Source organism: Caenorhabditis briggsae (assembly GCF_000004555.2).
Source record: "Caenorhabditis briggsae complete genome, chrIV, whole genome shotgun sequence".
Lineage (NCBI taxonomy): Eukaryota > Metazoa > Nematoda > Chromadorea > Rhabditida > Rhabditidae > Caenorhabditis > Caenorhabditis briggsae.
Genome location: NC_013487.2, coordinates 10,567,454 through 10,592,007, shown reverse-complemented (window position 1 = coordinate 10,592,007; position 24,554 = coordinate 10,567,454). Strand labels below are relative to the sequence as shown.

Sequence of the window (24,554 nt, the reverse complement as noted above, 5' to 3'; positions counted from 1 at the left end):
AGTGGTGGTCCTTGCTGTTCAACATATTCGGCGGAAAAGGAGAGAAAGAGGCGATCTAGAGAGAGGGATGACGTGTCCAAGACACTAATCTCTCTCTTCTTCTTCTCTTCCCAATTCACAGTACTCGGGTATTTGTATTTGTGCGGTCGGAGTGATGGACCGTCCGTTTTCGAGGACGCTTGAACAAATAAAACCGATTAGTTACTGACCATTGACACAAGATCATTGAGATTGATGAACATTTTCAGAAAGAATTTGATAGAAACGGCACTACGCAGTTTCTGGGATTACTTTATGAAGTTCAAATGAAGCGAGGAATCAGTTATTGAGAGACACATCTCAAAACTCGAACGATGACCAAGTTTAAGAAAGCAGAACGAGGTTTATTGGGCGAATTCGAATATCTCGGAACTACCGTAGCCAGAAAACTTAAAGAACACTAACTGGGAGGAAACGAAGAACTATCTGGTAGGAAAAATGGGAGAGCCGGTCCGGAGTTGCAAGGTGCGAACGGTTTTGCCGCACGACCTTTATTGTCTAACCATGGAATAAACTGTGCGCACCTTGCAACTTACGCTCTGCCCCCGACTCCGCCCATTTTTCCTACCAGATGGTTCATACCACTTTCTTGTTTTGTGCGGGAAAATCGTCGGTTGGAAGCCTAGAAAAAATTCTGAGAAACGTTGAATATTTTTAGGTCACTGTAGTTTTCTCTTCCACAATCATTATCAATTGATACCAGAGTCATAGTAACAAATAATTAGATCACAGTACTCAATAATCATGTTTCTTACTATTCCAGCTTCTTGTTCATTTTTAATATCAGACAGTTTTGTAATCCTGCTCAGTAGGCATTAATGTTCGATGCTCTCGAGACTTAAATGAGATTCGAAAGTGATAACAAGGAAATGTTCAGCTAATTCACCTAACATGTTTTCTACATTGAAAGGACATGTGACCGATTTAGTTGAGGATTTTTCTCCGAGACAATGCAAGGAAGAATTTAGATGAACGATCGTATATTGGAGATAAGAATACATGGGCGTTTTTTTTCCATCTTCCATCGATCGGCTTGTGTGAAATATACTATGAAACCTGTAATAATAGGGCCCCCTCACTGTCAAGATCGAGCTCAATTACCTCAATTTCTATGCAAGATACAGAAGATCTGTTAACTGACGAGTTAGATATTTTTTACAGGAACCGAGAAAAATTGGTTCAAAGGTTATAAGTTAAAGGGTCCTTCCAGAACAAGGTTTTATGGTATGTAAAATTTTAAAGAGATGGGTTATTAGTTAATGACGAGAACATGAGAACATGTTTCGAAAGGCTTAGTTGTAAATTCACACAGTCATTCGTTAGTTCTAGTTGAAATTTTTCCGACTATTGAGAGCAAAAAATAAATCAGTCTCGGTTGTATTATTACAGAAGGAGTAAACAAAAACATATAATTTATATCAAGACAACTGAAGCGAACAACAAAAAATGAGTGTTATGAAAGATACAAAATAAATTATTCCACAGTTGTTTTTTGTAATCACTTGAGCTCTGAGCGATTTGAAATTTGCAAAACGATTGAAAGTTCACAAAGAAGAAATACGATTCCAAGGAATTATGTTCCCTCCCATTCTAAATAATTCTGTTATTCCTGTATAACATTTTTTCTGAAAACTTTGAAAAATTATCTTCTAGAAACAATGTCATGGTTTTTTTTAAAATCTGTTGAATGAGAACTGAAGAGGGACAAACTGGCAAAAGACTGCCAGTTAACAGCCGAAGAAGGATCGACGGACCGTCGACGAACTGTTGACGAATTATCGGTCAGCTGATAATGAATAGAAGCACAGTAATATAAACTTTTATTAAACAAATCAGTTTAGATAGGAAAAGACCCTGGACCAGTTTCTGAAGTGGCTGCTGGTCGTTTGTCAATTTTCTTGAGTACCATTCCCAAAAGAATTCTTTTGTACGGAGTGAAAAAGAAAAATGAAGTGAACGGCGAGAAAAATGGAATGAGAACTAATCCAGACATTAGGAAATTCTCGAAAAAAGCAGTTGAATAAACTCCGAATTGTTCGAGAACGTACATCAATACGTTGATAGAATAAAGTGTTGGGAGAAGAGCTTGATAAGTCAAAGCCTGGAAAAACGGATTTCAGCCAATCATTTTTAATTTCAAAACAAACCATTAGTAGTTGAGAATGAAGACTTTTCGTATTGATTGAAATATTGATACCTCGATATAAGAGTCGGTTGATTATTTTATTCCGTAAAAAAAGAATGGTAGAAAATATGGGAACTGTCATAACAGTCATTTGAAGAATCTTATAGAGAGCATAAACACTTCTGATATCTGCAACGCCACTAACTGTTAATCCAGTGAAATTGTATGTAGGATGATAAGGTTGGAGTAGGCGAACTATTTCCGACGGATCCGATTCCGCGAATTGATACAAAACCTGAAATATTGGGCTATGCCGTTCTCACTGTGTTTTCAACTCTTTTTTGTCATGACATGCTTAAACATGTTGCATAAAAAGTTCTGATTTGTGTCTGTTTAGTTTCTCTAATGAAATCTTACCAATTGAAGAAACGATGGAAGGTATGTGAAAAACAGAACAATGAGAAGAGTTTTCCTTCGGGGTTCTGGTTTTCGAAGAATGTAGTATCGATATGCAAATGATAAAACCAGTGAGTAGTTGGAGTGAACAATGAAATGAGCCATCAAGTTGTGACTGAAAAATTCGGAAGATTTTCAATTCATGTATTTATAAAAACATCAATCAAACTAAAACAGTTTCCCTGTGAACTGGAAGACGTGCCAATATTGCCCACCACACCACCAGAAGCCTTCCACCGAAACCGTCAACTTTGAGCCTATCTTGTTTCCTTCGAGAGGATATCTCGTTTCCAGTAAGAGATATCTAAAATTTGTCAACTGATAAGTTGTTTAGCCCAACATCACTTAAAATTTATCAGTTGACAAATTCTTGATATCTTCCACACGAATCGAGATAATTGAACTGGAAGTTGATAACTTTGGTGGGCTTCTATTAAGCGAAATACGGTATCTTTTTAGAGGAAGAAAATGTCTATAATATATAGAATATAACCCAATTATGACCTCTATTATTTCTAACCTTAAAAAGCAGAACCGATATCCAATCAGTTTACACCATCCGTTTGAAATGTATCCTATTGTGAAACCAGACGGAATCATTCTTTGTTGCACGAAAAAGTTCAGAAAGGCAGAACAGCAATCAGTGAAAGCTAAATTGATAATCAAGGTTGTGTAGACTCTAACCATTTTAGGAGTACGATACAATGCGAAATAAATGAGAATAGCGTTGAGGATAATTGCAAGAATATCAATGATTCCAATGAAAATCCAGTAGAGAGTGTCGGGCCACATTGTGTGATCTGTGGATTGCTCAATAAGTTGTAAGAATATACGAATGAGATCGAGAAAGTTGATTAAATTGAGTCGAATGACGGAGGTGACAAAAAATGGAAAAAGGGAGGGAAATGTTATTGTCTCTAGAAGAAAAATGATCAGTATACAACTTCTATTCTAATTAAGGCTTCTTGAAAAATCATCAGTTTGTCTCAGACTAACTGACTCAGTTGGGAGTTCTTGGTTTCGAATCTCAATGATCTCTATCATATCACAAATGTGATATAGTTAGAACATCTTTGAGGTATAATTCTGGTTCAAAAAATCGAACCTGTAGAAAACGAACGCCGGTCGACATGACTGACTATGAAGGTACGACAACTACCATAACCTAAAATATTTGTATTTTCCGAATATTGTTTTCTCGACTTTCGTTTTTTTTCAGTCAATATTTCACTATCAAAAGTTTGTAATTTCTGATTTGAATAACATAAAATCCGACGAAATCAGTAAAAACGAGAAAATAAATACGGAAAATAAACATACTTTCAGGTTACGGTAGTTATCGCTGTGAGACTTTTGGCAACGGCCACTGGCGTTTCTCTTCCACAACTCCACTTTTTGTACCAGAAAAAGTTCATAAAATCATTTCAAAAGATTTTTCAACCAACTCTTTTGCACCTGTTCCTGAAAATTGAGCTTCATGTTGCAGCCCAACATTTCGAAGAAAAAAAACCAATTTTATTCTGATGAAGACAGAAAATCACTAAGAGACACATTTTCAGATAACATTCAAAAACATAGAAAACCAAAAAAAGTGAAAAAAAAGAAAAATGGAGGAATGTATAAAAGTATTGTCAAAGTATAGTACACATATTTGATTTTTGTGGTGGTGGAGCATTGGATTGTGTTAGAGTTGTTGCTCGATCCTGAAAAAAATTTGATTAAAGTCGGTGTGGTGACTAGGAGATCAGAAATCGAATTACTATAGCTATTAGTTTTTTTTATTTGTTACGGAGAACTCTTTTTCTTGGAATCGCTTGCATGAAATCGTACATGTTTTGAATTCTTGGATCCGCTTGAAAGGTGCTCGTCAATATTTTTTAAACGGCTCTAATTTTGATTATCTAGCTCGCAACTTGCTCGTATTATATGTGAAATCATGAGAGGAATCTTGGTTGACGAGGTGTTAAACTAAGACAGAAAAAGTTTTTTGCTCGTCAACTCTAACTCCAGAAGCTCTTGACATCTATGCATGAAATCATCTGCAAGGCACAGGTGAAATACGAACCTCTTCTCAGTATTCTACCCATTACAACTCACCTTTTCAATCAATGAAGTCCTACTTTTGCTCCTTTCCAACATATCAAAAGTTGGTTTTGGAGCTGTTGCCCTTGGAGCAGGCTGCCCGTTTCCTCCGTTATTCGAAGATGACGAAGGATCTTTCTTGATCTCCCCTGAGCCAGTTGATGCGACTGGTTCGTTAGAAGCACTTGAAACTGATTGAGCTCTGGCACTTCGTCTTCTTGTTGCCTCGATGCCGACGGCTGGAGTGTTATGAAGACAGAGGATAGGAAGTTGAGCGCAGTTTTCAAGAAGAAGTAGCATTCGATGAGATTCGTAAGAATTGATGAGTTTCTTAATAGGACGATGTGCGTTGAAGGTTGAGAGAAGACGTCCTTTGGTAGTAGACCATGTTTCAACCCAACCATCTTCCGTCGCTGAAACTTGGATAATGAGGAAATAAGAAATTTAAAAAAAAAGCTTACTTGAAAAGACCACAGTAGAATCTCCAGTCATAGAAAGAGAAGTGATAGCGGCAGTCGTATTTACAGTGCATACCATATCTCCACTTTGTACATTCCATACAATGATTTTCTCATCTCTTGCTCCAGAAACAACCAGTCTTTCGTCAAATGAGATACAACAACAAGTGACTACATTTTCATGTCCTACGAGAACTTGAGTCAGGAATCCTTTGTCGATTTGCCATATTTTCAGAGACATGTCCCTGGATCCAGTGGCTATGAAGTTTCCTCCTTTTGGTGATGTGGCGAAGCAAGTGATTTCATCACTGTGGGAGAGTTTTGCTCGAGTTATCGGAGGTCCTTCATCAGGAAACGCCCAGATTTTCATTCTGAAAGTTTTAGAAAATATTAGAAAATCCAAGTTTTAAGAATACTGAGTCTTCCATTGATAAAATGGCATAGATCAACCAAACTCACTCTTTGTTGCTCAATGAGCAATGTCCAACCATAATCCGTCCTGTCGGAGGTACGAATATTGGTGGCTTGACTCCAGTTGCAACCATTTCAGGTGTATCGTCATCTCCAAAAAGTTCCCAAATGACCATTTTTCCTTGAATATCACATGAAATCATTTTGTTCTGAACCAACGACATAATCGAAAGAACTTCGCTGCTGTGCATCTGAAAATGAACATTGTCTGAACTTTCGAAAAAGATTCAACGCACAAATAACTCTCGGACGACTACTCCATTCTGGGCATCCAGAATCAGAATACATCCTGCTTGATTTCCAGAAATGCAATACTGACTGTCAATTGAATATCGGATGCATGTGATCGGATCTCCTTTGTTCTGAACTGTGGTAAATACACACTGACACACTTCAAGATCCCAAAGTGCTACAATTCCATTATTTGTTCCACATGCTGCATATTTATCATCGTTTGATAAGGCAACAGCTGTCAGGAATCCTTCTTTATCTGCATGAACATCATGTGCATCATGGTTTCGTTTTGTGACATTCCAAATTGTGACTTTTGGACCACAGGGAGAAATCAAGAAGTTATTGTCAGACGATATCCTCAAACTACAAATTGGATATGGTTGAGCTATATCCAGCACATCAATCATTTGTCCATTATGAATATCGTAGCAGAAGATTTTGGATTTTGTAGCAGCGAACAGTTGACAGTCGTCTTGTGCACACACCAAAGAGTTCACTTTTCCTTCGTGTCCCATCAGTTCGTGTAGTTCTTGTCCTCCTACTGTACTGAACACTTTTAGGGTCTCGTCTTCACATGCGACAACTACGAACGCATCATTTCTGGAAAAAAACTTGTTTGTTGTTATAAGAGTTCCCGACCCTCCTATTGTTCCAAGGTACCTCCGGAGAGCTCTTCTATTACGGGAGCCCTTCTATTAGAGGGGCCTTTCTAAATTCAACACCTGTCCACACTTACGATGTGATAGCCAATGTGCTCACTGGAGCCATCAATCCACCCATTCTCGATATACATTTTCCATTCGTCACATCCCACATTTGAACCACAAAGTCTCCGGAACCAGTGATCAAAAACTGATTATTAGAAGTCAGTTGAAGAGACACCACAGATCCTGTATGGTCATTGAATGATCTCACAACATCTCCTGTCTCCACTTTGATCATTTTCGCTGACGAATCAGCAGATGCTGTGATCATAAACTGATCGTCACTGGTCAGAATTGCACATGTTACTTTGGCAGTGTGATGAGTTAGGGACATCGTCGGCTCATACTGAAAGACGTTGTTTTACTTAGTTTTCTATTACTATGATTTATCTACCTGTGAAAACACCCAAACTTTGACAGTTTTATCGGCAGATGTACTGACAAAGAAAGAGCTGTCATTACTTGAGCACAGGCATGTAACTGCTGCAGTATGTCCTTTGAATGTTCCAACGAGTTGTTCAGAAGCAATGTGATATGCATAAATGACTCCTGGATCCGATTGGTTTCCAGAAATCAAAATGTATTGATGATTCGCAAACAACGCTAGAACAGTATTCCCCGGTTTCCAATCTTTGAGTGTGAAACTTCGGCAAACTTTTGTAGCAGGCGGAGAGATCCAGCAAGTCAAAGGGACCAACAACGGTTGTCTGTTGTACAAATCGACCCAAGACATTGCTTGATCCACCAGGTTATTTAAAAATGGGCTATTGTCGGTTCTTGTGAATCTTAGTCTCCCGATAACTTCAGCTGCCAATTGCTCGCTGTCTCTGGCCATGGTGACGAGAGCAGGTACAAGAACTTGCTCCGAGAGCACTGAAAAAAGAAAATATTTTTTTTAATTGTGGCCTATTTTTACCTTGCAAATCGTGATGAAGAATCTGTGTCGCACACTCTTCGTACAAGGATAACAAATGGGAAATTCCAAAGTAGCGAGTCACAAAATCAACATATTCGAAATGACACAACGAAAGTTCCTTGAGGCGATCCAGATTACCCGAATGAAGACAATGATACCATAGAAGCCGTAACCTTCGGAAGTTTGGAGATCCATTGTCCCGTTTTATACCCTGTGAGAACGTCTGTAAAAGAGAAGTTGAATTCAGAATCATGCAGATTTCTCTACTGACCTGATATGCAATTTCATGACGTGGAGACTGTTCATTATCAACTAGTAAATCAGCGAAAAGATCCGAAAGATGAAGATGTGAAGATCGAATTTCGAGACTTGTTACTAAGTATCTGCTTTTTAGAAAGATATACAAACATGAATGGGAAGGAGCTAGACATAGACGATCATCAATCAGAACTTTCCGGAGAAGTGGTCCAAGAGCTTCGATTATACTGTCCAGTGTCAGAAGAGAAAATACTACAGGCATATTCATCTCTTCCAATGCTTCTCTATCAGCTGAAATTGCATCGTGGATTTCCAATCTAGTAAGTCCGTGTGAAGAACAAGCAATGTACTTGACGACATTGCTGACAGCTGCTTTTCCGAACTCCTTTTCTATTCTGGCTAATCTTCCTTCGATTCCTCCTTTCATTGAGCTGCTACCATTGAGAAGAATCTCATGAGCAACACTTTTTGCTATTAGAATTCCTTCTTTAGATGTCATCAGAGGGCGAATTGTAGACAATTGCTCATTGGTCAACTTCCTATCCACGTTTTCAGCCATTTTCTGTACCATTCCAACAACTTCGTTTTCTGATATCACATCTACATTTACTGTTTGAGTGACTGCGAAAACAGCATTCACTGGTGACACATTTGATGACGTCATGAACAGAGAAAGCTTATCCGGAGCCTGAAAATTTTCTGATTTTTTGAAATCAAACCAGGAAATACTTACTGATTCGGTTCTCCTTCCAACTTGACTTAACAAATGTCCGAATTTGAGTAAATGAACATCGTCAATGAATACACAGACTGGTTTATCTGCTTTTTGTACAATCTGTTCGAGACATTTCAGAATTCCAGCTAGTTTGAAATGCTCTAAAACTTCTTTTGCATCGATATTCGCCATTTCACAAATGTTCAAACATATCGTTCTCCATGCTTCATGTGCAAAGTTCGATGAGTAAGTCAAGTTGGTAAAGCTGAAAACATAGTTTAGAGTTTTGTTTAAAGACTTATGAACTTACAAAATAATTTTATAGGCATCCTTACTGGAAATCTTATTGTAAAGTCTGCACAACGCTTGTGTTTTTCCACAAAGGTCGGTTCCTTGAATCAGAAAAATTCCTCGATTCACTTTAACTCCTGCCAATTCATCTAATCGTTTATCATAGTCTCTTTTTAAATTTCCAATTGATAATTGTTGTTCCAGATATTCTGAAATTCACGAGAGTGGGATAGCAAAAAGTTTGCAGGTAAAATCGCACAGCCGACCGACATGGTAGCCGCCACATCAGGAGTCTCTGGCTCTCCGCCGCTCAGACGCCTCTTGGCCGTTGAGCTGGCTATTAGCCGATCTTTGCCGATATTAGCCAAAAATTGTCTGAGTATGTCGTAGATATTTATAAAACTAACCATAATGTGTTCGTGCCTCGTTAACAGCAAGTTCAATCGATGATCGAGGTGGTTCTGGTCGTAGCGGAGGATTCAAATCAGCAAGATGATTTTTGAGTTTTTCATTGAACTGAAACTTTCTGTACATAAAGAATGAAATTTTCTAGAGTTGATAATCACCTGTCTTGCAATTTTCTCTCTATACTTATCTCCGTCTCTCGAATTGAAAAAATAATTGATATCCGTACTTTCAGGCCTCAACACATGCGTCATCACTCGATCATTCATTTTCAGTGTTATCTCGTTCTGAAATTAGAATTGATTAATTTAAATTCTGATTCACCTGTCTTTTCGTTTTCAAATTTCCTCTATTCACCTTTAAATCCTCAATTTTCCGACTGCTTTGTTCGTTGATCTCGAGAAAAACGTTTGGAGAGTTTGGATCCGCGACGAGTTGATCGAATTTCCGAAGCAGAAAAAGGCATCGACACGGTGAAACTTGAAGAACCGAACGGACGAATGATTCAAGTGGAGAGGAGAAAAAACGATTCTGTCGTTGTTCGTGCACCTGGTTTATTGCTCCTTCTTCGTGTGCCTAAGTTTCGAATTTTGTAGGTGATAGGAACTTTGAATAGTTCTAATCAAAGCTAGCAGAACATTAATGCCAACTTTGGACTAAGTTATCTCGATTCCTGTGAAAGATATCGAAATTATGTTAACTGATAATTTTTTGATCATAATATCACCACTATTTCATTAATTGACGAGTTTTTGATATCTTTCGCAGGAATCGGGACACTTGAACTTAAATTTTGGGAAGTCTTATATAAGAAGAAATACTGTATGAACGGTTCTAAGGTTTTCATGAGTTTTTAAAATCTTGAAACTTTTCCTGCATAGTAAATCTCCATGGTCTTTTGAATAGTTAGTGTGAGCGTGAAAGTTCAGAATGAAACCAAGTAGGGATAGTGGTGCTTCAAAAAATTACTTCAGACATGGTGAAAACGTTTTCAACTAGAATTTTGAAATTGTAGCATTGAAGAGCAGACTATAAAATTTGTCGTAAATTTTTTTTCTTGCAAATTTAAAACGGCATCGCCTCAACATTGTCAATCAACTTTGAGCTCACTTATCTCAATTTCTGTAAAAAATATCAATCTTTACTATTAACAATCACCAAATTCTCTGTGTGAGTGTGTCCGGTGTTACCGGTTCGCCGACCCTAGCGCTGTCACCGTTGGACCAAAATTTCCCAAATTTTCACAGATAACCCGAAATAGCAGCGAGATGATGTCCGTCTATTTCTATTTTCGACATTTTGTATCTGACGTCTTCTGGAGACGTTCTTCTATTTCTACAGTGCAAATCTTTTAAAAATTATTGAAGCAATATTTACGTCATCCCCGTCTAACCGTCGAGATTTTTTTTTCTTATCTACGCTATTTCTGAGAGAAAGGTGATTTTGTGGAACGTTATTTTAGTCTGTGTTTTGAATATTTGAAAGGAAAAAACTCTGAAACAGGGGGAAAAAGATAATGCGACTAACAATAAGAGTTCTTGATATATTTGTTAATAAGTTTGGTTTTCGAAATTCTAAATACTCGAGTTTGCAAACATTTTTTGAAAATTTGAGAATTTCAGAAGTTTTTTTTCGGGTTGTTTTCCTGCACTCTCGAATTTCTTTTTTTTTTGCAGGAGGCAAGAAAAACATTGTTCTAGATATTTTTGCTTTCGAACTTCTAACTTTCCCAATTTCTGTGAGAGTTTAAGGCCTCGAAACCTAGCCCCCGAAAAAAAGAATTAAGGAAATCGTAAGTGTGAGACAGGAGGTTCACCCCCAAACCAACACTCCTGTCTGCATAGAATCTTTAAACATCTAAATTTTCGAGTTGTCGAACTTTCGACTTTCTAAGGGTTTTTTGAATTTCTAATTTTCTGATTTTCTAATTTTCGAACAACAACGTTCAGAAATTCAGAAATCCGGAAACTCGGAAGCAATTGGGAGATCGGAAAGTAAGAAAATTGATTAGTGAATTCGAAAATTCGGAAGCTAGAAATATCAGAAATCCAGAAAATCTAGAATGGGCGATTCAGAAACTCAAAATCTTGAGATTTCAAAAACTTTCAAATTTCATGATTCGAATATTAGCTAGAGCTATGTTTAAACATTTCAGAGTTTTTGAAACGCTGAGTTTCGAATCTAAATCTCCGAGACTGAAGTATTGACCATGAAAATAATTAGTCCAGAATAAAAAGGAGGGATAAAACCTCTTCATGAGTTTACGTAGTTGGAGCCAGGAGGATCAGCCCCGGAGAGGCGGAGACCTACCTTTTTAAATTCGAACATTTAGAATTTTCGAACTTTCGGAAACCAAAAATTTCGGAAATTCGGTAATCCTGAAATTCAGAAGTCTGAAGTTTCGATAACGAAACATTTGAAACTTCAGGAAACCGAGAATTCACACACTACGGTTTCGGAATTTTACAAATTCAGCCTTCAGTAGTTTGGAAACTTTGAAAATTTTAAAAATCAAATGTTCAGAAAATTTGGCAAAAATTATTTTGGTGACTTCGAAAACTTTGAAATTTTGAAATTAGAAATTCAATTGTAAGATAAAGTAAGCGAAAGCCAGGAGGTTGAGCCCCCGGCGTAAACCGACTGGTAATTTGTCAACTGATAAAATATTGGTTACATCATGAGGAATAATCTCTCCGTTGACGAATCATTCATATCTTTCACAGAAATCGAGATAATTGAGCTCAAAGTTAATGGGCTCTATTAGATGAAATACGGTATTTTAAACTAACAAAACGAAGATGGAGATCAATATTTTCAAAACTGGAAGTATAAATTTAATGACAAAATAGAGAAACTTCTCACGAGGTTTCCAAATTTTTGTTTTTAAGCTTCACTATGAATTCTACTAACCATACAATTAAGTCCTCTAAAAGTAGAAAAGACTTCTTATTCAGAAAATTATAGCCTTGCTTTCAGGGCATTTCCACTTTGAGCAAATTCCATACAAAGATACTCTTGTAATACAAAGATTACACAGCTGTATAGAAAGAAAACACAATTTCTTGTTTTGAAGATGAAGATAATAAAAACCTTACAGCTTTTGCTCCCGTCTGCAACGCTTTGATGATTTCAGCCACCTGCTTTTTATCCTTGATGGCTGAAGGAATGAGACGATATTCCTCAACCGGAGTGTTTCGGTTTATTGTGTACGCCTTCTCAAAAATACGGACATCTGAAAAGGGAAAAGAATTGAATTGAAGAGAAATGTCAATTTGTTTTATGGTTTTTCTTTTTTATTGTGAAAGTACAATAGCCTTGGTTGATTAAAAAAAATATAGTGAACTAACACCTGGATAAAGCCTCTATTGATTCTGAATTACTGAACTTTAAGGTGGAATTTTGAGAAACAGAATATGTCAAGGACGATACAGATGCAATTTTCAAGGTTAAAGCACAAAACGAGAGCAGAAAAAGAAATCTCACAATTATTGAAAGAACAGGTGAATGTGCAAAATGGGGGCCAATTTTTCGAATTTATCGGTGAAGAGGAAAAGAGAGAGAGAGTCAACCAAACATCTCAAAAAAAGTGAAGTGCCTTCTTTTTCTCCTGCGCGGACCCGTTTAACTGGATTTCGTCGCTCTCTCTCTCTTTCTTTGCTTCTTTACATTTTTTCGTCTTTTTACTTCAAACCTTGATAACTCAAAAAGTAGTTGGAGGAGGAGACGAAGAAAAAAAACGGAAATCGAATGTCACAAAAAAAAGTGTTTTCGACCGAAACAGCAGTCGCCACAGGGCAAGCTTCTTTTTTTTTCAGCCAGACAATATTTGTGTTTCGGTGTAAAAGAAAAATACAAAAAAGTGGTAAGAGTTGAGGGATAGATAAGCTACTAATTTTGGAGTTTAAAATTTATAAAAATTGAAAAGAAGGAGACCGAAAACGCAAAAATATCAACCACCTTTTGGCTTTAACATGAGTTAGTGATGAATGTACTTGAAATTTAAAATTTTAGGTTTCGAATAAAAAGAGAAAGAGAGATGTAGAGAAATGGGAAAATTGAAAGAAGAATAGGAAAGAAATTGAAGTCGTTGAGGAGAATGACTAGCTAAAAGGAGAAGAAGACAAGATGGAGAAGTGGAATAGGACTTCCCGATACGGACGAATTAGCATGCGACAGACGGACTGGGTACCCTTTTCCCCTTGAACTCACTTCCATTCTCTTCAAATATCGACGACCGGATGGATTCGTACTCTTCTTTTCGTAATGCTGTTGGCACTGATACATTGCCGTAACGGTTACCAAGAAGAATCTGAATAATGGGTTACTGTAGGCGGATTGAGACAAGATTCGGTCATGATTCTGACAAATTCTGTTTATTCTCAATATCTGAGAATCCCCATTAAATTGAGCAGGTTGCTCAGTGGGAGGTAACATGCCCAAAACATGTGTAACGTCCAACCTGTAATAGAAAGGAACCTTCAAATTTGGGCCTCTATTTTTCGGTTTATATCAAAGATAGAAAAATTGTCAACTGATATAGTGTTTATCGTAATAATATTATCAAAAAGATTTTGTCAGTTAACCTATTTTTGGTGTCTTACATAGGAATCGAGATAATTGAGCTCAAAGTTGACGGTTTGGGTGGACTTCCATTGGAGGAAATACGGTAAGTTAAACGGATTGCTCAGTGAGTCGAGAACACGCCCAAAACCTGGGTAATTTGTATAAAAAAACAGTATAGCTTGAGTCATAAATTCGAGAATTGCACCGATTGTCGAGTAATAAAGGCTTCTATCATTTCGTCAAACATAACTTTAAGAACAATTATCTCGGGCGTCGCCGGCAATTTCTGGTCGGCGGTTGGTCAGATTCTAGATAAGACCGCTACTAAAGCCGCCTGAACTCCGACAAACCTATAACAAGGTTCCAGCCTAGTAGTAGTTCATCTCACAAAACAAAAAACTGACCATGGCCCGCCATACTGCCGTTTTCGAGCAAGTTCCGAACCTCCTACCACTTCGGACCAAATGTTACAAGCCGACAGCTAAGATAGTCATAATTATTGCTCAGCCTTAGAAAATTTACAGATCAATGTCTCAGTTTTTCCAATCTATTGATAAACCTACAAGCATAAGCACCCAGCTCCCTTGCCGAAAACTCCCGGAGTACTGTAATTCTACTCACCACCATCCAACTACGAGGATTCTCCTTCCACATTTTCAGTACATGTTCTGCCACTGCATTACTCAGCTCTCCATTTTCCAGTGCTACATCACAAAACTCCAAATCGAAGTTTGACTGAAATCCCATATTCTGAAGATCTGGTAACACGTCTTGCCACAATGTTCTTCTCTCGATATTGAACTCTGAAACCACTCGTTTTTCGATTTATGATCATCGTAGCCCACCCTCGGCATCATTTCCGACGACGAACACAGTCGAGACATATGGAAGACGCTTCTCGGAATTTCCTCCTCGGAACATATTCTCATCACCTGAAATTATATTCGTCACTCATTTTGTGCCCGCAACATGTTTTTAGTTTTTGAGAAATGATGAGGATAAAAGAGATTGCGGGTCCTTTTGGCGAGAGGAGAAGAAAGAAGGATGAGTAAAAGATAAAAGAAATCGAGAGACGGATATCCAACTAGCAGCTTCTAAAACCTATCTCTAATTCTCCCTTCATTTTCGACCTATTTCCGTTCCTGCCGCCTTTTTACAACGGGATCTTTCTGGGGTAAGGGATCCTACGGGCGACGGCCGCCACGGAGCTCACTTCGCACTATTCGAGAGTCATGCCTTCCGTTGCTGCGGACGCCATCCACGCAGTTGGAACAGTCTTCTGGACAGCTGTTTATTTTGTTTATTATCTATTCAAGTGAGTTGAGAATCTTCTGAATTTGGAGATGTAAAAAAATAATTTTTAAGATTTAGCAGTTGTTAGAAAGTGAACTGTTTAACGTATTTGCTCTAATGTGTAGAACCCCACCCTACATATACGTGCACTTTGGGCTCAATTATCTGGGTTCCTATGAGAGATATCAAAAATTTGTCAACTGATAAAATGTCTGTAATATTATGGTAAATAACTTATCAGTTGACAATGTTTTGCTATGTTTCCCGGGAATCGAGATAATTGAGCTCAAAATTCAAGTGTGGATGGGCTTATATTAGAGCAAATACGGTACTTTAGGGATGCGCTTAGAAAGCCCCAGACTAACGGAACACGGAGAAAACTTATTGTAGTGTGTATACTTTGAGAACTAGTTCCAAAAAAGACATAAGATCAAAAAAATGCCATCTTCCACCCAACACGAATCCTAAAATATGTTCCTCGCCCACACACAAGATGAGAGAGAACAATCATAAATCATTTCGAGTCTAGTCATGGCTTAGCTCTTTTTGTCTCTGCAAAACAAGGAAAATATAAGAAAATTGAAGGATAAGCTGAAAACGGCAGAGCCAGGCTATAGAAGTCAAACTTGTCGGGAAGGACATAGAGCGTGAAGAAGGCTAAATGAAAAATGTCAATCAGCAGGTGATCGCCATTTTCCAATTTAGCCATGTGTATCGCTTAAAACTTTTTCTTTCTTTCTTTCTTTTTGAGTTTACATTGTTATAGTTTCTGGGTAAGAAGAAAAAAGAGTAGATAGGATAATAAGAGTCAGTTGTTCATTGAGTCGACCTTCTTCCAAAAGGATTGGAGATTTGTGAGGCAATCTTGTTTGCTTGAGAAGAAAAGAAAAATAAATATAAATAAGGAGAGAGTGAGAAAACGGATCTTGAATAGAGTGGTTAGATTAATTAAATGATAGGAAAACTGGGAAGGAGAAAAGAGAGAAAGGGGCGTGGTTTGAACCATGGTTTCCCAAAAACGGGGTATTGAACAAGAGAAAAAGAGTTTTCCGAAAAAAAATTTCAGAGGAAGACAAGAATGGAAATGTGAGAAGAACAGCCAACCAGTTATTCAATACTGCTGTGTCGATGGAACTCCGTGCTCGGATCATCAGTCGAATGGAGTGAGATTCAGAAAGAATCCACCAGCGACGAATGGCTACAGTAATCAGGAACATCATAATCACAACTCGACACCCAAATCATATTATTCTGAGAATGCAGGTATTCGTGGATTCTTCAAATCTCTATGGAACAATGTCAAGAAAGGATCCGTTAAAGTATGGGAATTTTCAAAGAAGGCGGGAAGGAAGCTGTGGAATTGGATCAAGTATGGAGCTCATTTTTTGTGGAAAGTGATCAAATGTGTGTTCGGAATGATTTACGCATTTATTGTTTCTAATAATGTACCATCTCAAACTCTCCCATCTACCCCAAAACCATACAAGGCAACTCCATCGTCTCCAAGTTATAATAAGGTGAGCTAAAATTAATACTGTTAGAACAAAAGAGAGTTATCAAAAAGCATTTAGAGACAAAATTCCTCATCTCTCGAAAAAAAAAACTTTGCTGTTTATAAACAGTTACCGTAAAACAAGTTCTAGAAGGGCAACCAGACTGTCACACTGAGCTCAGTTATCTCAGTTCCTATTCAAGATATCAAATAATGAGCCAATTGATGAAACAATGATGACTTTATGATAAACAATTTATCAGTTGACAACTTTTTTATATCTTCAACAGGAACCGAGATATATGAGCTCAAAGTAGACGGTTTGAGTGAGGGGGCACGTTGTATTAGAGTGTTTACGGAAATCGGTGAAACGAAAATAACATCCACTCTTCTATTGTCCGCTTACTATTAAATCACCTGTTTTTTGTGGCTCTTAAAACTATGAAATCAGAAACCACAACATTTTCAGCAGTTGCAAAAAAGACAATTTCATTTTCAGGTTTCTTTCGAATATCCACCTGACAAGTTGAACGAAGCTGAACTGAGAACAGCTACAAAGCAAGAGATTGAAGATGAAGAACCAGACGAGCCGACAATTTACGAAGACGTTCCGAAGAGAGAGGAGCCATCAATAAAAGTACCAGACACTTCGGAATCATTTTACTACGAACGAGTTTTTGAGGAACCGAAACAGGAGCAAGTCATTTCTGAACCACCAAGGTACTTAGGGATATCAATATAATCACTGTATCAGTAATTATTTTCAGAGAAAAATCAGTTCCACCACCGCCTCCACCGCCTCCACCTCCGAAACCAGTTTCTCGAGAGCCAAGCCGTGCTCGTTCGATGACTCCAGGAGCAAGAGAAAGAAGAGAAGTGAAGGGAGGAATTGGTGGATTCAAGTCTGATATAATGGATGAACTCGAAGAACAACAAAGAGCTCGTCAAGAGAGAGCATCAGTGAATCGAGAAATGACACAGAGCTGTCATCCGGATATGGCACAATGGAAAGCCAATGAAGTTGTTGATAGATCAGCCAATTCAACACCATGGAGAGCATCTTCTGTTGGTCCAACGATGCGTCGTTTAGAACAAGTTGTTAGTCGAGTTGAAGGAGATGATCAGAAGGAGGCGAACTTTGTTTTCAGGTAAGACAAAAACTCAGAAAACGGAATGTAGTAAAGTGTTAAATGTCTCATTCGAGTCATTTCATCAGAATGACGAGGGACCTTTGGGGATGGATACGAAATTATATTACTTTTTTAGGCCACAAAAGATTGTACATTCTTCGGAAGAATATCAAAATAGAAACAAACAACACTCGGACAATGGTTTTATGATGGGAAGAAGTGTATTCTCACCAGTGGAGGAAGCCGAACAAATGCGAAAAGACATCAATAGGTGCGTTCGTTCATTATTCACGAGATACATAAATTCTCGCTGCACCGCCTTTTTGTTTCCAATCCTTCTGAGCTGTTTTTGTTTAATGACACTTTTTGGGCCCATGATGACATTCGAGTGGTTTCATTATTTGAATGTAATCATATCATCAATTATAAGCCAAAAGACAGAGCCAGCAACAGCTGTTTGTTTTTAGATGATAACCGGGGGCGGTGGCTCTCCCCGTTAGACACTCGTTTTGCTCTCTCCTCCAGACACCTTTTCCTTCCTTAATCCTGGATTCTTTTTTCGTTCTAAAAACCAATCACCCTCTTCGAATTTTTGCAGCAAACAACAGAGCTACAGTAGTCCTCAATATCAAAGTGGAAACTGGATGGAGGGACAACGATCAAGACAAATCAATGCCAGGTTAGTCAGTTTGAAATAGAAATAGTCAAAAGAGGTTGAGAGAATAAAAACAACACATAAGAGAAATAGTGAATTCAAAGTGTTCGTTTTTTGAATTTAAAACAGCCAGGGCTCCGTTTTTCTAGAGCTTTCCAGGAAGTTTTTATTAAAAAATAAGTTTCTCGCTTTTTTTCCGATGGAATGCCGGTACCGCAGAGTAGCGAGTCAGCAGTTATTAAAAGCTTTCGCGACGAGACCACCGCTAATTTTACTGTAGTATTACGATCATCCGCATTTGAGCGCATTTACAAGACGTTTCGAAAAACACCGTCAGAATGACCACAATTTCTGTGGAATTTTCAGATATTAATATTTTTGGTTAATCCCAAAAAATTCAAAAAGCTGGAAATTTTCAAAAAGTAGGTCAAACTAGAGAATAATTATAAGGAAAACTGTTGCTTATGGTAATATTGACTTTGTCATATTCAAAAACAAAAATTCATGCTCTCTCCTATTCTTTGGCTTAGAAGGGAGGTTTGGGCGTGTGATTGAGAAGAAGGATTGCTCCATTTTCTCACACAAGAAGTTGTTGAACTTTTGCTGCGGTGAGAAGAAGCATGAAGCTCTCTCCATCCCTCTCAACTCTTGTGCCCAAAACGCAATTATCACATCCCCATGTCTCTATTTCATTAGAAAAGAAGGACGTGTCGATGGATAGGATAGGAGCACAAAATTACGGAGCAAAGGGGGGCTCCTCCTGTCGTCTCATTTCGAATCACCAAACAATGAGGCGGGAAGAAAAAAAACGAAGGGGAGAAAGCTTATGAGAGACGTCTATATTATTCAATTTCTTTTTTCCTTTTTGTTGCACTGAGATCCAAAAACGAAGAGGAATTGGGGTGTGTGGGTATGCCGAAGAAAACGAAGAAGCAGATTTTTGAGTAACGAGTGAAAGAAGAAGAAGAAGAAAAAAACAAGAAGATGAGATGGGTTCAAAAGAGAAGACAACAAAAATGGGGATGTTTGGGAGTAACAGAAGAAAAGGGTGAATCGGGTCAAATTGCTCGGGTCTAGTCTTTGATGATGTCAGTTAAAGAATTGAACTGAGGATTTTCACTTGACTAGACTAATTGAATTCGACGAAAATTGAATTTTCGGGTCTTTCTGTTTCAGCTGTTCCTTCCGTGATTTTCATCATCTTCAGATTCTCAATTCTTTGCAACTAGTATAAACTGAAAAGGGGACTCCAGCCAACAATTGAAATATCTTAAAAATTATGTATTTTCCTAATATTATTGCGAAGGAAAAATTCGAAATCCCCGGAAAACGCGGTTAAAAGTTTTGCCTATTAGGATGGGGAATGGGGCCGAGGATTTGAATTTCCGCGCAGGAAGAAGCCTAGGCCACGGCGGCGAGACGAGTTTTTTGAGTGGCGGAAGTAAAACAAGGGAAAATTGTCATGTAAAAAAGGGCCCGACTGCCACGGCCTAGGTTTTTCACTGCGCGGGAACTCAAATCCTAAAAGTTTTTGGTCAGAGCTCTCCCTTGAAATAATAATAAGAACAAATACTATTAGCTTTCTAACGATAACACGAAAAGCCAAAAATAACTAGAAACCTCATTTTTGAAGTTTCTGATTGAAATAAGAGGAAATCTGCAGAATTGTATAACAGAAGTATAGAATAAATCTTGACTACGTGATTCTCGAGAGAACATTTTTACAATAGAGTCTTTCTGAAAAACAGCTCGATGTAAATTTCAGCTTGTCACGACAGAAATTAACTAAAGTTGCGTCCCGAAAGATCTAGAAAAAAAAGCGCGTAACTTGTTGAGATTACAGTAACCACCACTTGAGGTGAGCACTCCAAACGGAACTTTTTCCATGATTGAACAACAAAAACAAGAAAAGGAAGACATCTAAAGGTTCGCTTTAATCGTTTTTGTCTTCTTCTTCTTCTTCCTCTTATATATGAATCTCTCTTTCCTTTTTTCCCCCGGAGACTATAAGTGCTCATTCTGATGAGACGGCGGAGCAGTATCCGCACATGCATAAAAAGAAGCTAGCCGGGACGGATAAATTGAATTAGAAAAGTAAAGAAATGCATTGGGGGCAATGAGGAAAAACGAGAAGAGAAAAGGACTCAGGCGCCCTTCAATTTTGCCTCGAGGGTTTTGTGAATATGTGCTTGAGAAGCAGTATGACACCTCGCGTTTCCTTTAATTTGCAGTACGGTAGATTTTGAAGTGAGCAATGGAACAGAAAAGTTAAAATTTCTGCAAGGAAACGAGACGGAAATGGGTGATTTCAAAGCTCAAAACGGGTTTCCTTTTTTCTTAGGAATCAAGTGTAACTAAATGAAAGAAAATGAAAAACATTAAAAGAATTTAACCAATCTTTTAATTTTTTGACGAATACTGTAAAACCTGTAATAGAAGAGCACCCATAGGTCAAGTTTGAGGTAAATTTTCTTGGCTCCCATGCAAGATATCAAAAATGTGTCAAATGATAAACTGTTTGTGATATTTAGAGAAAACAATTTTCAGTTGGCAACATTTTGACAAGAACAGAAATAAATTTGCTCGAAGTTCAAAGTTAGCTCCCTCCTGTTGAAGGTTTTAAAGTATATAGTTTTCTGTGATCTGTGCTTCGGGGGTAAAATGGGTTAGAATAATGGCATATTTCATTCTCATGAATAATCCCATAAGAAGAGAAAAATTAAAAATTGGAAAGAAGTGGCATTACTGCTCTCACAACACTCTCACTCCTCTCGTCTTCGACACCCCGTCTCTAACGTCTTCTTCGTTGTCGGGTTGAGTTGAGCTGCCGAATTATATAGGTGAAAAGACGAAGACGACGGAGTCGTTGCACACTCACAGCACAAATATGCTTACACCCCACAATAGGCGAAAAACTGGACTAATATCGATTGTAGATTAGACATGTAATATCATTAGAATTGACTTATCAAGGGGAAAGATAATTCAGATCAGTTGAAGAATCGAAAAAAAGTGGGAGAATCGTTTTCGTAAAATATTGTTTCAGTACTCGCGACTATGTAAAAAATTCAGTCTTAGAAAACTTTCGAATTCTTTCGATAATTATAAAAATGTAAAATGATTATTTTGGGGTTACCATTCATGAGATGATTTATGAATGGTTACTGTATCCATCAAACCAATTACCGTAACCAGTCTAATAGAAGGAGGCTATCGTATACTTGAAGTTTGAGCTCAATCATCGCATTGTCGTTAAAAGATATCAGAAAAGTGTGAACTGATAAAATGTTGGTGTTACCATGAAAAACATTTTATCCGTTGGCAGATTTTTGTTATCTCTCATAGAAATATGATAATTCAGCTCAAAGTGTAAGTATAGGGTGAATTTGGTGTTTATGGGATACACATTTCGTGTTCATAATAGATGGAAATTCAACAAGAAAACTATTAAACTTCCAATTACCAAAGAACTTAAATAGATTTCATTGAAACTTTCAACACTGTTCAGTAGTTTTTAAAACATTGAAAACAGGCCAGAGGACAAAAGAGAACATAAAAACGCTCAGACTCAATTTCCCTAATTGATTTGGTTTAAAGCAATAGTTTTTCGTTACTACATTTTTCTGATTTTTTTCGGTCAAACTATAATAAAAATTGTACAATTTTCCAGTGAGGAATAATTGACAGCTTCATCGAAAAAAACGGAGGGCGACATTAAAAGAAATAGGAGACGAAAGCAAAAAGCTAATTATAATTTGACTCGACTAGGAGCATTCGTGCGAGAGCACACAACACATTGAAAAGAAGAAGAAGAAGGAGAACAGAAAACAAAAGAGGAAGATCCTTATATATCTACGAGTTTGGTGTTAGGAGGAGACGAAGTTTTAACGCATTCTGAATAGAGTGAAAATCTAGATTTTGGAATAGGGGGAAAGCAGATTAGGTAGACGAGTGAATTCAGGACAATTGGGGGGATAAGAAGAAGAAGAAGAGGGATGAAGGGAAGGAAATAGGAAAAATAATTTGTGTTCGTCTTGAGGTAATATAATTTTTCAGGAACGATCAAGTTTACGACTACCAGACCCAGAAGAATCCGTTTGGAAGTGCCGCCTACAAGTTAGTTTTTTCCTTTCATTTACTCTGTCAACAGTAGAGATACAGTACTATGCAAATTATAAACCAACAATCTTTAAAAATACAGATAAGGCAGGGTTGCCGAAAAGCGTACAAACGGCGGTTGAAGGTTTAAGGATTGGCAAAAACTTGTGTATTTCTGCAAATGGGAAAAAGTTGCAACAAAAAATATGAAAGGCAATTTTAATAGCTGGACCATAACTTTTAACAAATATTTTTCTGCTTAAAAATGTTCTTTAAAACATAAAAAAAAACATTATAAAATGAAAAAAGTGGTTCTCATTTCATCATCGAAAACGCGTAGTTTTCTCATTATAGTTCGATTACTAATGATTGTCTTTTATAAATACCGTTTCTTACAATTTTTTCACGTTTGCAAAAATACACAAGCTATTATAGACATTCATCCGTCGTATGTCCGCTCCTCGGCAACCGTGTCTTACCTGTGCCATGTCTTACATTTGCAAAGCGACCTCGGCCTATTCTGGAGACACAATTCTCCTCGTATAGCTATATCAAAATTTCAGATCATCTCCATATGCTTCTCATACAGCTCGCCGCAGCAAAACTCCAATCAGAAATCCAGAAGCGGAAGGTGGTGTTGAGTCAATCGCTAGACAATGGCCTCCAGTAAGCAACGCAACGGCAGCAGTTGGAAATGCACGGAATGATTGGGTTGGAAGAAGCATGAGAGGAGTTGAAGAGAATGACGATGGATTGGTTATGACCATGTGTAGACGTGGGTTTCAGAAAGATTTAAAAAAGACACCATTGGAAGTTATTACAGGTGTTGTCGAGAAGAAAAAAGATGAGAATTGGAAGTGGAGAGATGAAAGTGGAAGACTTCTTGATGAGAGACATAACAACACATGGAAGGTGGAAGACGATTTTCTTATCAAGTTTTTCCTGTTTTAGTTATTGTCAGTTCTAGAAGTCTAGAGACTTTCGAGAAATACCGTATTTTCTTTAGTATGAGTACTGAAAAAAACCGCCGAACTTGACCTCAATTATCTCGATTCCTGGGAAACATAACAAAACTTTGTCAACTGATAAGTTATTCATCATGATATCAACAATATTTCATCAGTTGACAATTTTTTGATATCTGTCCCGGGCACCGAGATAATTGAGCTCAAAGTTGACGGTGGGCTTCTATTAGTGAACACACGGTAGAAAAAAATTTTGACGGACCACTTGAAAAATATCATTTTTAACGGGATAAAATCATTCAAGTTAAAAATTCCAGGGAGAATTGGATACTCTCCTTCGAGACGGACCAAATGAAGGAAGACATTGGAGCAGAACTGTAGAGAAACTGCCAACTGGTTATCCATTTAAAACTATACATTGTCTGAAAGTTCTTGTTTTCAGGGGACACACGGTTCCAAGATGTCAACAGACAATACAACAAAGAATTCGTTGTCGAAGTGAGTTTTTTTTTAATTGTCAATCTAAATTGATCTTTTTCAGAGCATCGTACGCAACTATTGACCATCGGAATGTCAAGAATTCCTGAATTTTTGTGTTGATTTCCATTTTTCTTTTTTTTTAAATTTAATAAAGTTTAACTATTTTTTTAATCATGAAGATTGAAAAACCAATTTTTTGGAATAATTATAAAAAGGATTTAATGCTTCTTGAAATACACTGATACCTCTACATTTCCTCTTGCAAAAATTCGTAATTTTTGGTTTCCCATATTGCAAAAGTCGAGTACCATGCACCGTTTTATTGAACACATACACTCTACAAAGAAACGCCTTTTTTCTCTCTTTTATTATGGAAATTTTATTTCCTGGGAGCGCACCTCATTCTCCTTTACCATTCGAATAGAAAGCGGTGTTTCATTTCTGTGCTTTGCAAAAAAATAGATACGGTATTATTTTAATTTGCAAAAATCGGAGCTGTGGAAGAGAAAATCTGGTAGCCACTGCCACGGCCTAACTACCGTAATTCGCAAATACTTGTTTACTTCCTCTTTTTTTCTCGATTTCTGTCAATTTCCAGTAATTTTTTGATTAGAAAAATACAACTTGTTTAGAGGTTTTCAACACAAAAAGTATTTCAGAATCGTTCCGACAAACAACGCTTTTGAACCACTTATCCCGGTTGGTTCAACTTTTGCAAAATGTT

General features: G+C 37.5%; 3 protein-coding genes across 3 annotated transcripts; 1 reads left to right on the top strand and 2 right to left on the bottom strand.

Moving 5' to 3' along the window:
* Window positions 1-1,876: 1,876 nt before the first annotated feature.
* Window positions 1,877-3,412, bottom strand: Cbr-srd-10 (the record flags this gene model as incomplete). Its single annotated transcript, XM_002634137.1, has 4 exons — window positions 1,877-2,140; window positions 2,187-2,459; window positions 2,582-2,735; window positions 3,141-3,412. The coding sequence occupies 4 exons, from the start codon at window positions 3,410-3,412 to the stop codon at window positions 1,877-1,879; spliced, it is 963 nt and encodes a 320-aa protein (XP_002634183.1).
* Window positions 3,413-4,251: 839 nt separating this feature from the next.
* On the bottom strand, window positions 4,252-14,638 carry Cbr-qui-1 (the record flags this gene model as incomplete). The annotated part of the gene is made up of 16 exons (XM_045235836.1): window positions 4,252-4,323; window positions 4,718-5,115; window positions 5,164-5,531; window positions 5,620-5,822; window positions 5,868-6,465; window positions 6,602-6,915; window positions 6,964-7,442; window positions 7,486-8,723; window positions 8,769-8,958; window positions 9,157-9,265; window positions 9,316-9,441; window positions 9,512-9,730; window positions 12,250-12,386; window positions 13,364-13,463; window positions 14,339-14,529; window positions 14,563-14,638. 16 exons carry the CDS (start codon window positions 14,636-14,638, stop codon window positions 4,252-4,254), a joined length of 4,818 nt encoding a protein of 1,605 aa, XP_045091893.1.
* Window positions 14,639-14,949: 311 nt separating this feature from the next.
* CBG01754 lies at window positions 14,950-23,912 on the top strand (the record flags this gene model as incomplete). Its single annotated transcript, XM_045235835.1, has 13 exons — window positions 14,950-15,032; window positions 16,077-16,527; window positions 17,002-17,222; window positions 17,270-17,650; window positions 17,769-17,903; window positions 18,231-18,311; window positions 18,509-18,581; window positions 22,378-22,403; window positions 22,949-23,160; window positions 23,209-23,297; window positions 23,668-23,746; window positions 23,793-23,848; window positions 23,892-23,912. The coding sequence occupies 13 exons, from the start codon at window positions 14,950-14,952 to the stop codon at window positions 23,910-23,912; spliced, it is 1,908 nt and encodes a 635-aa protein (XP_045091892.1).
* Between the last annotated feature and the right edge of the window lie 642 nt (window positions 23,913-24,554).